At 38.5% G+C, this 13,087-nt stretch overlaps 4 protein-coding genes across 5 annotated transcripts; 3 read left to right on the top strand and 1 right to left on the bottom strand.

Annotated features, from left to right (window-relative positions):
• The first annotated feature begins 100 nt into the window (after positions 1 to 100).
• Positions 101 to 3,985, top strand: LOC133735587 (inorganic phosphate transporter 1-4). The gene is made up of 2 exons (XM_062162991.1): positions 101 to 260; positions 2,141 to 3,985. The coding sequence occupies exon 2, from the start codon at positions 2,202 to 2,204 to the stop codon at positions 3,822 to 3,824; it is 1,623 nt and encodes a 540-aa protein (XP_062018975.1). The 5' UTR covers positions 101 to 260; positions 2,141 to 2,201; the 3' UTR covers positions 3,825 to 3,985.
• Positions 3,986 to 5,989: 2,004 nt separating this feature from the next.
• On the top strand, positions 5,990 to 8,216 carry LOC133736798 (probable inorganic phosphate transporter 1-7). 2 transcript variants are annotated; one of them, XM_062164397.1, is made up of 2 exons: positions 5,990 to 6,129; positions 6,438 to 8,216. In XM_062164397.1, the coding sequence occupies exon 2, from the start codon at positions 6,469 to 6,471 to the stop codon at positions 8,026 to 8,028; it is 1,560 nt and encodes a 519-aa protein (XP_062020381.1). In that variant the 5' UTR covers positions 5,990 to 6,129; positions 6,438 to 6,468; the 3' UTR covers positions 8,029 to 8,216. The 2 variants fall into 2 exon arrangements, with proteins under 2 accessions (XP_062020381.1, XP_062020380.1); XM_062164396.1 differs by lacking the exon at positions 5,990 to 6,129 and adding an exon at positions 6,139 to 6,278.
• A 201-nt stretch (positions 8,217 to 8,417) lies between these two features.
• On the bottom strand, positions 8,418 to 10,325 carry LOC133736801 (actin-depolymerizing factor). Its single transcript, XM_062164399.1, has 3 exons — positions 10,052 to 10,325; positions 9,415 to 9,680; positions 8,418 to 8,952 (listed from the first exon to the last, which is right to left on the bottom strand). The coding sequence occupies exons 1-3, from the start codon at positions 10,073 to 10,075 to the stop codon at positions 8,802 to 8,804; spliced, it is 441 nt and encodes a 146-aa protein (XP_062020383.1). The 5' UTR covers positions 10,076 to 10,325; the 3' UTR covers positions 8,418 to 8,801.
• Positions 10,326 to 10,467: 142 nt separating this feature from the next.
• On the top strand, positions 10,468 to 13,052 carry LOC133736799 (uncharacterized). The gene is made up of 7 exons (XM_062164398.1): positions 10,468 to 10,627; positions 10,740 to 10,822; positions 11,123 to 11,223; positions 11,988 to 12,057; positions 12,315 to 12,342; positions 12,415 to 12,472; positions 12,620 to 13,052. Exons 1-7 carry the CDS (start codon positions 10,615 to 10,617, stop codon positions 12,720 to 12,722), a joined length of 456 nt encoding a protein of 151 aa, XP_062020382.1. The 5' UTR covers positions 10,468 to 10,614; the 3' UTR covers positions 12,723 to 13,052.
• The last annotated feature ends 35 nt before the right edge of the window (positions 13,053 to 13,087 follow it).

The raw sequence follows: 13,087 nt of genomic DNA, 5'->3' as shown, positions 1-13,087 counted from the left end.
TTAGAAACAAAATATTAAGATTAAGGAAAAACAATCGTCCATGAAAGACGTGTAGAGAACCCCACACCCAAAGTGGTGTCGTAAAGGGTGTTTGTGGTTGACTAAAAGAGGGAGACCTCCGAACGAATATGCCGGCAGCATTTGAACCACTTCAAGCTGCATTTCTCTATAAATATCTATCTGCCCCCTCATTCGTTTCCACACACACCCATTTCTTTCTCTCTCACTCTCCTTCTTGCTTTTCAGCAAGGCCCAACAAGGTTAGTGTTTGTAATTAATCTTCTCAAATTATGCCTAGTTATCTCTCTCGTTGTTGCTATTTGCTCTTTGTATGTTGTGATTGCTCTTGGTTTATATATGTACTCTCATGCATGCATTGGAAAGTATAAAGTGTAAAAAGTGTAAAGGGCTGTTTCGCTTGTGACTTTTCAGTGGGAACAAAACAATTTAGAGCTTTTCTTCTACATGGGTCTTATGATTAGATTAGCTTCCCTATATGAATTTAGTTTTGTGATTTAACCTTAAAGCACCCTGCTTTTCATTTCTTTCATTATTACCTTTTCTGGGTCCTGAGCAAGATTTGAGTTAGAAAGTTCAGAACTTGGGAAACGCTTTGGGGATTAGATGAACATCAGTTGGAAAGTTTTGACTCAGCTAACGCCTATGGGGCAGAATTTGATTTGGGATTAGCATTTTTTTATTTTTAGTAATTTAGTTAAAATTGTTTTATATCTGATTTTTAGAGATCTTGCTCGCATCTCTTGGGTGTTATAATATATTGCATTGAATGAACCTATTAATTTTGTTATCAGTTATTTGAGCTGTTTTTATAATTGCATTATCATCTACATCTGTAGACAGCAAGAGAGTTAATATTGATTGGAGCCAATTAAGTATTATTGTGATTTCAACCCTGAATTTAAGCTCAAGAAATCCGGTGCTTTTTTTTGTTTGAATAAACTGGTGGTTGTTTTTTCGGTGGGAGAGATATCTGGTTCAACAAACCAGGAAACTTTTCTTCGCCCAGAACACTGTTTTTGAAGAGTCAATTATTTACAAATCATAATTTTCTTGTAGGTACTTTCACAGTTTCACCCATTTAATTATTATTATTATTTTGACTTTCAACTCTGTTCCGTGTTGGGGTTTCATAGATTGTGGCTTTCAAATCTTTTCTCATGCAATTTCCGCCAAAAGTTCATATTTCTTTGTTAATTTAAGAGGGTAGAGGCTGTAAAGTTTGAGACTTTGAGCAGTTTTTCCAGTAAAGCTTAAGCTTTCTTCTGTATTTGTTTGGTTTGAATAAACAAATCTGTCTTTGTTAGAACTTAATTAGAAGGATCCTACATCGATGGTATCTGTTTTGTCTGGTTGTGTGGGTTAGTAGTTGGCCTGTGATTGTCCTTGGTCATTGTATTTGTCTTTTCTTTTCTTCTTTTCCTCTAGTCACGGAGATTGTTTGCCTTTTCAGCTTCCAGAAAAATATTTCACCTTTTCATACCCAAATATAATTTGTTCTTCCTTTCTTGGCCAGCAAATATATATTTGTTCATTCTGTATGAGATTTAGTTGTTGTTTGTTTTTGAAGCTGCTACGCACTTGTGAGCTAATTGACCCTCTTATTGTCCAAAAAGTCAGAAATAATAAAACGTTGAATAGTTGACTATTGGATCTTTTGATTTCTTGGTTTGCCAAAAACACCCTCATATGTTGAAAAGTTTGTCTTCATTTTCATTTAAAAATGAGTACATTGTCTGGTGGTCCTGGAATTATAGGTGAGGCTATTAAAAAAAATAAAATTCAATATGACCAATTATGGAGGAAGATCAATTGCCTATAAGACAGGGAGTTCACACCTCCTGTTACATATGAAGTCAAGTTTGTATAGCCCTTTGGTCTCTATGCACAATTCTTTGACTCTTGCTTTGTTTAATTTGTTTTGTTGAAGATTGACTCATCAATACTGTAGCCCTTTGGTCTCTATGCACAATTCTTTGACTTCTTGCTTTGTTCAATTTGTTTTGTTGAAGATTGACTCATCAATACTGTAGTAATACTCTCATTTCTATCTGTAGCAGTTCATGTGCTCATTCTTGTCTTTTGTTCATGTTCTTATTCTTGTCCTGTTCATAATTTGCAGATAGAAAGCTTTTGTGTGGAGCTGAGAGCAGAGAAAGGGGCAGCTGCAAGCTAGCTAAGCCATGGCTAGAGAACAATTACAGGTGCTCAACGCACTTGATGTTGCGAAAACACAATGGTACCATTTCACTGCAATTATCATTGCTGGAATGGGATTCTTCACAGATGCATATGATCTCTTCTGCGTATCCCTTGTCACCAAATTGCTTGGCCGCATATACTACCATGTTGAAGGTGCTAAAAAACCTGGGACATTGCCTCCCAATGTCTCTGCTGCGGTGAATGGTGTAGCCTTCTGTGGAACATTAGCCGGCCAACTCTTCTTTGGCTGGCTCGGTGACAAAATGGGAAGGAAGAAAGTGTATGGCATGACTCTTATGCTCATGGTCATATGTTCTATTGGTTCAGGTCTCTCTTTTGGGCACGACCCCAAGACTGTGATATCTACTCTTTGCTTCTTTCGGTTCTGGCTTGGTTTCGGTATTGGTGGTGACTACCCTCTTTCGGCCACCATCATGTCTGAGTATGCTAACAAGAAGACTCGCGGCGCCTTCATTGCTGCGGTGTTTGCCATGCAAGGGTTTGGAATTTTGGCTGGTGGGATATTTGCAATCATTTCTGCATCTGCGTTTAAAGCCAAGTTTGATGCTCCAGCATATGAGGTCAGTGGAGATGCCTCAACTGTTCCACAAGCAGACTATCTCTGGCGACTTATTGTGATGGTAGGGGCAATCCCGGCTGCAATGACTTACTACTGGCGAATGAAGATGCCTGAGACTGCTCGTTACACTGCCCTTGTTGCCAAGAATGCAAAGCAGGCTGCATCAGACATGTCAAGAGTTCTGCAGGTTGAGATTGAAGCTGAAACAGCAAAGGTTGAGGATCAGAAGTCGACTAATGCCTTTGCTCTGTTCTCTAAGGAGTTTATGCGCCGCCACGGACTTCACTTGCTTGGAACAACAAGCACATGGTTCTTGCTTGACATTGCATTCTACAGCCAAAATCTGTTCCAAAAGGATATCTTCAGCGCGATTGGATGGATTCCCGCTGCTGAGACTATGAATGCTATCGAGGAGGTTTACAAAATTGCAAGAGCTCAGACGCTTATTGCTATGTGCAGTACTGTCCCAGGCTACTGGTTTACAGTTGCTTTCATCGACAGGATTGGAAGGTTTGCGATTCAATTGATGGGATTCTTCTTCATGACAGTATTTATGTTTGCACTGGCCATTCCCTATGACCACTGGACTCACAAGGATAACCGGATTGGATTTGTGGTGATGTACTCATTGACATTCTTCTTCGCCAACTTTGGTCCCAACGCCACCACATTTGTTGTGCCGGCTGAGATTTTCCCTGCTAGGTTCCGGTCTACATGTCACGGAATCTCAGCAGCAGCAGGGAAGCTCGGTGCTATAATTGGTGCATTTGGATTCTTGTATTTGGCTCAGAACCAGGACAAGGCAAAGGTTGATGCAGGGTACCCTACTGGCATTGGAGTGAAAAACTCACTCATTGTGTTGGGTGTTGTTAACTTTTTAGGGATATTGTTCACTTTCTTGGTGCCTGAATCGAATGGCAAGTCATTGGAGGAGATGTCAGGCGAGAATGAAGAGGAACCGGAATCTGCGTTGGAGTTGGAGCAGCAATCAGGTTATGGCAACAACAGGACAGTTCCAGTTTAGGTTATGTGTAACTGATTAAGCAAGTGTTAAAAAAATAATGCTGTAAGCCTTTAGTTAATTTTGGTCATTTGGTTAGGGGAAGCTGTAGTTTTCAATCTCTTTCTGTTCTATCTCTATATTTAACTTGAGCCAAATATTATGGAGAAGTTCCTGGTTGTTCATTTTTCTTGTCCTGTGAGTATCTACAAGTTTATAATCCATTGTCATTGTTACTTTCTACCATCTCATGCTTCTCAAGTTCTCAGTGTGAATCCAATTTATGGTTTGAACCTGGAGTACCTAAAGTGTACTAATTTTGGACATATGTTTTCTACATATTTGACTTCTGGGTTTGAAATGTGCTTAACCCAATTCACTTTCTCTTTGTCTTCATGTATTTTAATAAGTTCTAGGAATCTAGTTGGACTGTCATCGCAAGGTTCCGCAATTCCACTGCAACCAATGAAATGGAATCTCAAAGAGAATAAGCTAAGAATGTTGAAGAGGAGGTTACTTCTAGAATTGTATAATCCATTGTGTCTCCGTGAAGAAACAGATCATGGCTAGTCCACTTCTCAAGGGGTCTTTGAAATTATTTTACAAACTCCTAGTTCTAGTTCTGTTCCATAGAATCTTATATTTGTACGTAGTTAGGCCATCTCCAACTCAAAGGGTTAAAGGGCCAAATGACCAAAATTTGACAATTTCATCTCCAACCCAAATAGTTAAGGGTTAAAGGGCTATTTTTGAGGGCTAAAATGCAAGTTAAAGGGCTAAATATACCCCTTGATTTAGCCCTATAGCCCTTTAAAGTTAAAGTGCAAGTTGTCCAAATAAATTGTTATAATCTAATATGCTTTATGATTGTTTTCATATAATTTTATTTATTCAATTTTCCTTGTAACTTTAAGTTATTATGAAATAAATGTTTGATAGAAGCATTAAACAATGTGTCATATTTTCAATATTTGTTTTATTTATTACAAAAGTACAATTGAAAAAATATTTGTTATCATAAATATGATTTCAATTAATATAAATAAGAATTTGATAACAGGGAAGAACATATTATAATATATTACATATATATATATATATATGTATATATATATATAAAACATATTCAAAATTTTAAAATATATTTTAGTGCTATAATTTAACCTTGAAGGGTTGGAGACGGTTGATGTTACATCGATGAATAGTAAAGAAATCAGGGCTGAAATTTAGTCTTAGCCTTGTGGGTTAGAGATGGCCTTATGGCACGGAACCAAGGGTGTTTTGTACATCCTAGCACCTCCAATATTTATTTATTTATTTAATAGATAATGAACAATTATCCAAGCCATCATCACAATTTACTATCCAATTTTCTCCATTACAATCTTGATAAGTTTTGTTAATAAGTGATAAGCGTTGCACATTCTACATGAAGATATATGCAACTGAGCTTCTGTTTAGCGAGGTTATTTTTTAAGTTTTATTGTGCCTTTACAACTCTAGTAATGATCTATATTGATAACCCTCACAAGTGAAATGACAATTCATCCAAATTACATATTAGGTTTATGGTATTAGAATCTTAAAAATTTAATCAACGACGCGATATCATTCCTTTTTTGCTATGGCTATTTCTGACTCCTCTTTTTTTTTTTTTCCCCCGAGAATCGGCTCCTCTTCCTTTAATTCCACCACCAAATCAGATTCCATGGCTAGTTCAGAGCAATATTCGTAATATACATGCACAACAAAACAATAAAAGAATGAACTTGGCAACATTTGGGTAATTTAGCCCCCCTCAATTCCTATCATGCTTTGCTTAGATCGGCAAGACTAAAAAAGTCACAAACTTACAAAACTCAATAAACATGAATATACCATTTACCTTGGATCGAGCTTCCCATATGGCCCACATGTTTACAAACAAGGCAATTAATTTCACCTTAATTGCAAAATATTCTCCCAAATCAAAATTGAGGTAACTCCTCCACACAAATTCATCACAGCCAGCTAGTACACATATTCCATGCCCTCAGATATTCTTGCCGTTATTATAGCATAAATACTCTGAATGTCAGTTAACTACTACCAAAGTTATTTCGAAAATTAAAACAAACCCTATTCCATATATAGCACATACCTTCACTCATACATGGAATTATTTGTGGTGGCAATACATGGGAATGAAAGCTTTTGTGGTATAATTGGTTACTGCTAGCTGCTACTACAAAGATTTAGGCATGGGAATATCCCAGTGAAGATCTCACTTAATCTGTTGAACAGATTTTGGTTTTTGGTTTACAGTAGGCATTGCCTAGCGCAAATGGAGGTAGGAATATACTGTCAATCCGTTATAATATTCCGGTTCATTTCAGAGACTTCCCATATAAATTGTGCATCTCATACACACACCATTAAACTCTCATATACTGATCTCTCTCTTCATATCTCTCATTAAGGTTGAGAGATCACATCCAGGTTAGAATCATATATACTTCATGTTCTTGTTTCTTGTTCATTAAGTCTCATAGATTTTCGTTCGATTTCCTATTCTCTACTGTCTGAATGTGATTTATTGTTTAACTTTGGTATATATATGTATGTGTAATCTTACCAGTTGTGTTCCTTTTGGAGCAGAGAAAAAGAGATCCGACAAAGCAAGCTAGACATGGCCAAGGAACAATTGGAGGTGCTCAATGCACTTGACACCGCAAAAACACAATGGTATCATTTCACTGCAATCATCATTGCTGGAATGGGATTCTTTACCGACGCGTATGATCTCTTCTGCATATCCCTTGTCACCAAATTGCTCGGCCGCATATACTATCATGTTGATGGTGCAGCCAAGCCCGGAACATTGCCTCCGAATGTGTCTGCTGCTGTCAATGGTGTTGCATTTTGTGGAACCTTGTCCGGGCAGATCTTCTTTGGCTGGCTCGGTGACAAAATGGGGCGAAAGAAGGTGTATGGCATGACTCTGATGATCATGGTCATTTGCTCCATTGGTTCAGGTCTCTCCTTCAGCCATGACCCGAAAGCTGTGATTGCAACCCTTTGCTTCTTCCGGTTCTGGCTTGGGTTTGGTATTGGTGGTGACTACCCTCTTTCAGCCACCATCATGTCTGAATACGCCAACAAGAAGACTCGTGGTGCCTTCATTGCCGCGGTCTTTGCCATGCAGGGTTTTGGAATTTTAGCAGGAGGGTTATTTGCAATGTTTGCAGCTTTCATATTTGAGGCCAAGTTCAAGGCTCCAGCCTATGAAGTTGATCCAATTGGTTCAACTGTCCCACAAGCAGACTACCTTTGGAGAATTATTCTGATTGTTGGTGCATTTCCGGCAGCACTAACCTACTACTGGCGGTTGAAGATGCCTGAAACTGCTCGCTACACAGCGCTCGTTGCCAACAATGTTTCCCAGGCAGCAGCTGATATGTCAAAAGTTATGCAGGTTGACATTGAATCTGAACCGGCCAGGGTTCAGCAACCCACCGTCTCTTTTGGTTTGTTCTCTAAGGAGTTCCTGCGCCGCCATGGACTTCACTTGCTCGGAACCACAAGCACATGGTTCTTGCTTGACATTGCATTTTACAGTCAAAATCTGTTCCAGAAGGACATTTTCAGTGCCATTGGATGGATTCCTAATGCCAAGACTATGAATGCCATTGGAGAAGTTTATAAAATTGCAAGGGCGCAAACTCTTATTGCTCTATGCAGCACTGTGCCTGGTTACTGGTTCACTGTGGCCTTCATAGACAGAATGGGAAGATTTAAAATCCAATTGATGGGGTTCTTCTTCATGACAGTGTTCATGTTTGCATTGGCAATTCCATACGATTACTGGTCCGATAAGGATCATGTGATCGGGTTTGTGATACTGTATGCACTGACTTTCTTCTTTGCAAATTTCGGACCCAATGCTACTACATTTGTGGTACCAGCTGAGATTTTCCCAGCTAGGCTGAGGTCTACTTGCCATGGCGTATCGGCAGCAGCAGGAAAGTTAGGGGCAATAGTAGGTGCCTTTGGGTTTTTGTATTTGGCTCAACCTCAGGACAAGACTAAAGCAGAAGCAGGGTTCCCCGCCGGTATAGGCGTCAAGAATTCACTCATTGTTTTGGGTGTGGTCAACTTATTGGGTATGCTATTCACATTCTTTGTTCCTGAATCGAAAGGGAAGTCTTTGGAGGAAATGTCAGGTGAGGGCAATGAAGAAAGCAATTAGGGAAGTAGAAGCGTATGAGCAGCCAAGAGAGCTTGTGTAGTTCTTCTAAAACGTAGTAGGAATTTCGGTATTGTTGTCATTCCTCTGCACTTTTATCTTTTGTTTTCTTATTGTTTCTCAAGTAGTAGCAGGATTCTTTGCTTATTGTTTCTCAAGTAGTAGCAGGATTCTTTGCTTATTGATTTGTAGTTAATCTATTATAGTGAAGATATTTTGTAATTTTTCTTGTCTATGCTGGTTTAGGAAACCTCTCTCAGTCTCTTGAAGACTTGAACCCTATTTCATTTGCATCACTATTTTCTCCTCATGAATCAAATTGTTGCAGATATCAATAGAATCTAACAAGAACTAGTTAAAAAGACATGGGTTGCACTTCTGCTCCTCAAACATAATAGATCCAACTAGCAACGAAACTTATATAGGAAGACATTTCAGGGTTTACAACATTACCAAGTGACAAATTCGTTTTCATCTAGGAAGTAAGCTTACTGTTAGGAAACTGAATTCCACATCAAACAGATAACATTAGACCATACTTTTCATAGCAAATATGCTAGTTTATTCAGCGATTACTGTTAGGAAACTGAATTCCACATCAAACAGATAACATTAGACCATACTTTTCATAGCAAATATGCTAGTTTATTCAGCGAAGTAGTAGTCTTGTGCCAGTAATGGATTCTGCACATGATGATGCTAGGAGAACAACCTTACAGAACCACTGGGATTTTGACTGACCAAGGGAGATGCATATGTTTTACTGCATACAATGTTCAGTGCGCACGCTCTTTGATCACCTCAAGATCCATCTCTGTTGGGTCAGTAGCTTGAATCTCGTAGTGGATACCATCCAGCTCCCGCCTAAATTGGTCTTTCGATGTGGCATAGAGCATCTTGGCACGGATCCGAGAGGTTGAAGGGGACCTGATCATTATAATGCAAATAATCATCACCAATACATGATATAACAAGTGTTTGAAATACAAGACGTTAAAATAACAGGGTATGCAAGGGTAATGCAGTTAAGCATGATAAACAAAGTTGAGAAAGTTGCTTTATAATTTGTAGTTCCAATAGCAACTTGATTTGCAAGACATGTTTCACTGAACAATAATTCATGAAATCAGGACCAAACCTTGCACCAAACCATTTTGCATCATTCCTATCATATAAGAGCTTCTCAAACATGAATATCGAACATGTTATCTTTGTACAAATGCAAATTATCCACGATTAAGGAATTGGTATCAAAATCCGCCTTACTAAAAGAAAAGGGGTTTAAACAAAAGATGGCTGAAGTTTTCAAAAAATTGCAACAGGGATCACAGTGCATATATATAACAAGGCAATATCAGTGGTGAGGGGATTATATAGACCAAAACTAACCAAGCAATGAAGAAGATCTTGCTCTTTTGACAGTTATCAGAGGTTACAAAATCAAAGTCATATACTGCATATCGGCAATCATTCTCCGGCAAAGCCGCCACAAAATCATCATAACTCTCAGCCGGACCACCAATCTTCTCAACCACAACCTCCCTTTTCTTCTCATCCACCCTAAATATCACATAGCGGTGAACCTTCTTCCTCTGCAGTTCCATGAAAGTGTTCTTGCTGTGCTCAGCCGCAGCCATGGCACACGAAGCATTCGGCTGCAAACAAAACCCAACTCTGTCATATAAACACAGCACCATCTAAACTCCTTTCACCAAACACCAATCAAACCTATATAGTTACTTGGCCTTAAGACATGTATTATCTGTTTAGCCACAATTTGGATCATGCAAATATATACCTAGAAAACAATAGATCATAAAGTTTTAAGCTTTAATGTCAGCTCAAAGAACAAAAACGAAAAAGCTTTAAGCTTTATTCTACAGTAACCAGGTAAATACTGAAAAACTCAGCTGGGTAACATGGGCTTCGACACAAAATCTTGAACTCTTCACCAAACCAACAAAGATCAAACAAGCAAAGAGAGAGAGAGAGAGAGAGAAAAGCAAATCAGATCAGAGAGACATACCCGACTGAGCCCTCTGAAAGACATTGCCCACTGCAGCACAAAAGATCTTAACCTCGAAAACAGAACTGGTGCTAATTGAAAACAAGAGCAAAAGAGTTACAAGCTGAAATGGTAGATGGGAATGGGGTGCACAAGAAAGATGGGAATGGGAATAGGAATGGGGGAAGAAAAGCAGGAATCTTTATTTGTGAGGTGAGAAAGAGAAAGAGAAAGAAGGGGAGATTCGGATTTACTGAGTGTGCCTACAGCTCTTGTTTTACAGGTCCGACGGTGCGTAGGACTAACGCTCCTTTTTACCCTATTTGTATTCAAACCCGGACGTGGACTCGGGGACGGATTTCGATGTCGTCAGATTGGACCACAGTGACGTCGGCATCTGCGTTATCTGTTCGCCACGTCCCCTCTTCCTACGACACGTCGTTTCCCTCTTTTATGAATAGAGAGTTGTTTGTTTCGATTGAAAATTGTAGGGTTTCTTTTTGGCCGAATTTGGGGCTTTTTTCTGGGTTGTGCTTAAAATTGGGTTTTTGGGGGCAGCTGTCAAAACGATTCGGGGTGTGAAAATGGATTCGGAAGGTACGTGGTTTTCAGGAGAAAAAGAAAAAAATAAAATAAAAAAATTGGATCTTGATTTCTTTCTGAATTAAAAGGTTTGATCTTTGTACTTTTGTTATATATATTTTGGCAGCGCAAAATCCATCGCAAGTGCTTGCCACACTCCTCAGTAAGAGAACCAAGCTTCAAGACGAACTCAGAGGAATTGAGAAACAGGTGTTTCCTTCTTCTTCTTCTTTTTGAGGCATGCATTTGGGTTTCTGGGTTGGAAAGCTTTTTATATTTCTTTTAAAACTAATTTTGTTTTCTTTCTGGGTTGATTAGTTCTTAAAAGGCATGTGATTTTTGTGCTTAAAATGCTTTTAGCAACTCTTTGTTACATTTTTCTTTTACAAAAGATGCCCAATAGTTTAGAAGCGAAATGCAGCAGCAGGAGCCATGGATGAGGTCCTACTGTAGTTTCAGCTGAGCTTGTCTTATCTCTTCTTCTGGAACTAATGCTTTGTTTCACTGCAGGTCTATGATCTAGAGACTACGTATCTGCAGGACCCGAGTCAATGTGGCAATGTATTAAAAGGGTTTGAAGGGTTTCTATCTTCATCAAAGAGCACTGCCTTGTAAGCCTTCACTTTTTCCTTCGATTCTTATTATCAGATTAGCTTCCTTCCTTAGCCTGAATGTGTAGGACTTTTGTTTCCTATTAATGTTTGACTACAAAGCTGGCGTAATGTATTTTGCCAGTTGAACTCTGATCATTCAAAACAAATTTATTCTGTTTCCTATGAAGAACTACTGTTTAAGTACTCTGGCTATATATGCCAGAACAAATATACTGTTCTGTTCTGATTACATTATCGACTTTTCATTCTTGCAAGACACCATTTGCTTGACTTGAATTAGTTTAATTTTGTCATCTACAACAAGGTCATTTCATTCGCTGAACACTTTCACAGCTAAAACTGTCATTGTTAGGTATTAGTTCACCTAGCCTTGAACAACCCAAAGCCAGGGCAAAGGATTTATGGTTGCTGCAGAGTTAAATCCCTATTTGGGAACATTACGTCTATATATGATATTAGTAGTTTTGGAATAATTTAATTCTTGATTTATAACTAGGCAGGGCTACTTTATGTCAGAGTACTTCCAACTTGAAAATAGATGGTTGTTACACAATAATTTTCCTCCAAATAATCTCTCTCTTTATTCTTTGTCTGTTATCTTTTGGCATACAAGAATCGTCATGTGAGTTGCCGTAATCTATATGTAAATCGATGTATTGGGCATTTTATACATATGTGTGTGTTGAAAGTTTCTCCTGTCCAAATTTATGGTATGCATATGTATTAATGCCAAGGCATTTTTCAATACTCTCTGGTTGCAGCCTGAAGCGATCTAGGAAATTTCAACCTGAAGACAGGCTCTTCTCATTATCTTCCGTGACATCACCAGCAGTAAGTATTCTCAACCCTGATGTCTTGATTTGGTGGCCTTTCTTTTCTTCTTCATATATGAATGTGTTTTCCAAATTATGGGTTCATTTGTGGAAGCAAACAGTTTAAAACACTTCACTAAAGATAGCTCAAAGAAACTTGCACTTGTATAATACAGACTTGCAGGCTGCTAGATACTGATAAATAGTATTTTCTCTCATTCATAGCATACGGTTCTAGTTGTACTGGATACTGAATTCTCTTTTTCCTCTTTTCAGGCTGAAGAACTTACAGCTGGACGAGATGGTAAGCCCATACTAACAAATATATAGAAAAAGTGCCCAATATTTATTTCATCTCCCTTCATGTTTACTGTAGATGGGAGATCAGACTTTGGTCCCGGCCGTTCTAAAGGGGGTATATACGCGAATGGGCAGTAAGTACTCCTCTAGTTTTCTCTATACTAAATGTTATGCTGAAAGTCACTTGCCTTGTATAAAAGAGGCTCAAAAGTAGCATATTTTTGAGGTTTTACCCCAGGCAGCAGTATTCTGAGTTTTAATATATACAAATGGCTTTGCAGAGGAAAACCGAAGAAAGGAAGACCTACTCCAAGAGATGCAAAGAGAATCAGGCAGTCGAGTGAACAAGATTATGACTATGAAGATGATCCTGATATGATGTGACCGAGGAAATGTCTGGTGACGTTTCCCTACGAGCTCTTCACGAGCAGCTAGTTAGCTAGAGTTTTAAACAGAGATATAGCTTTTATTTCAAAGTTTTGTTGTGGCAGAACTTCTCAGTAAAGCATAACCTCCCCTTTTCACTCGTGTAATTTAACCCTATGTCAGGCTGTAAATGATTTCTCCTCGATTAAAATTAGTTGTTTCTGCTCAAGTTATGTTCAAGAATAGATCTATATGCTCTGTAAGCACTTTGGATATGCAAGCAGCATGGCTGTAGAATCATTTTGCCGTTACAGTGGTATAAAATCATTTGAAATTGTCATTTGCCAACTTTATTTTACTGGGTAATGCGCAATAAACATGAT

The sequence above is a fragment of the Rosa rugosa genome, chromosome 3, assembly GCF_958449725.1.
Source record: "Rosa rugosa chromosome 3, drRosRugo1.1, whole genome shotgun sequence".
NCBI classification, from domain to species: Eukaryota; Viridiplantae; Streptophyta; class Magnoliopsida; order Rosales; family Rosaceae; genus Rosa; species Rosa rugosa.
Note: the sequence above shows the minus strand (reverse complement) of the source record. Positions and strands in the feature narration are given on the sequence as shown.

Bases quoted from the DNA above. Each gene is read 5' to 3' on its own strand.
- LOC133735587 (XM_062162991.1), top strand. From the start codon at position 2,202: ATGGCTAGAGAACAATTACAGGTGCTCAACGCACTTGATGTTGCGAAA.
- LOC133736798 (XM_062164397.1), top strand. From the start codon at position 6,469: ATGGCCAAGGAACAATTGGAGGTGCTCAATGCACTTGACACCGCAAAA.
- LOC133736801 (XM_062164399.1), bottom strand. From the start codon at position 10,075: ATGTCTTTCAGAGGGCTCAGTCGG. The intron at 9,681-10,051 runs GTATGTCTCTCT...TTTTGTTTGCAG, and splicing joins CTTTCAGAGGGCTCAGTCGG to CCGAATGCTTCGTGTGCCAT. The intron at 8,953-9,414 runs GTTAGTTTTGGT...TATAATGATCAG, and splicing joins AAGATCTTCTTCATTGCTTG to GTCCCCTTCAACCTCTCGGA.
- LOC133736799 (XM_062164398.1), top strand. The intron at 12,058-12,314 runs GTAAGTATTCTC...TCCTCTTTTCAG, and splicing joins CTTCCGTGACATCACCAGCA to GCTGAAGAACTTACAGCTGG. The intron at 12,343-12,414 runs GTAAGCCCATAC...TGTTTACTGTAG, and splicing joins ACTTACAGCTGGACGAGATG to ATGGGAGATCAGACTTTGGT.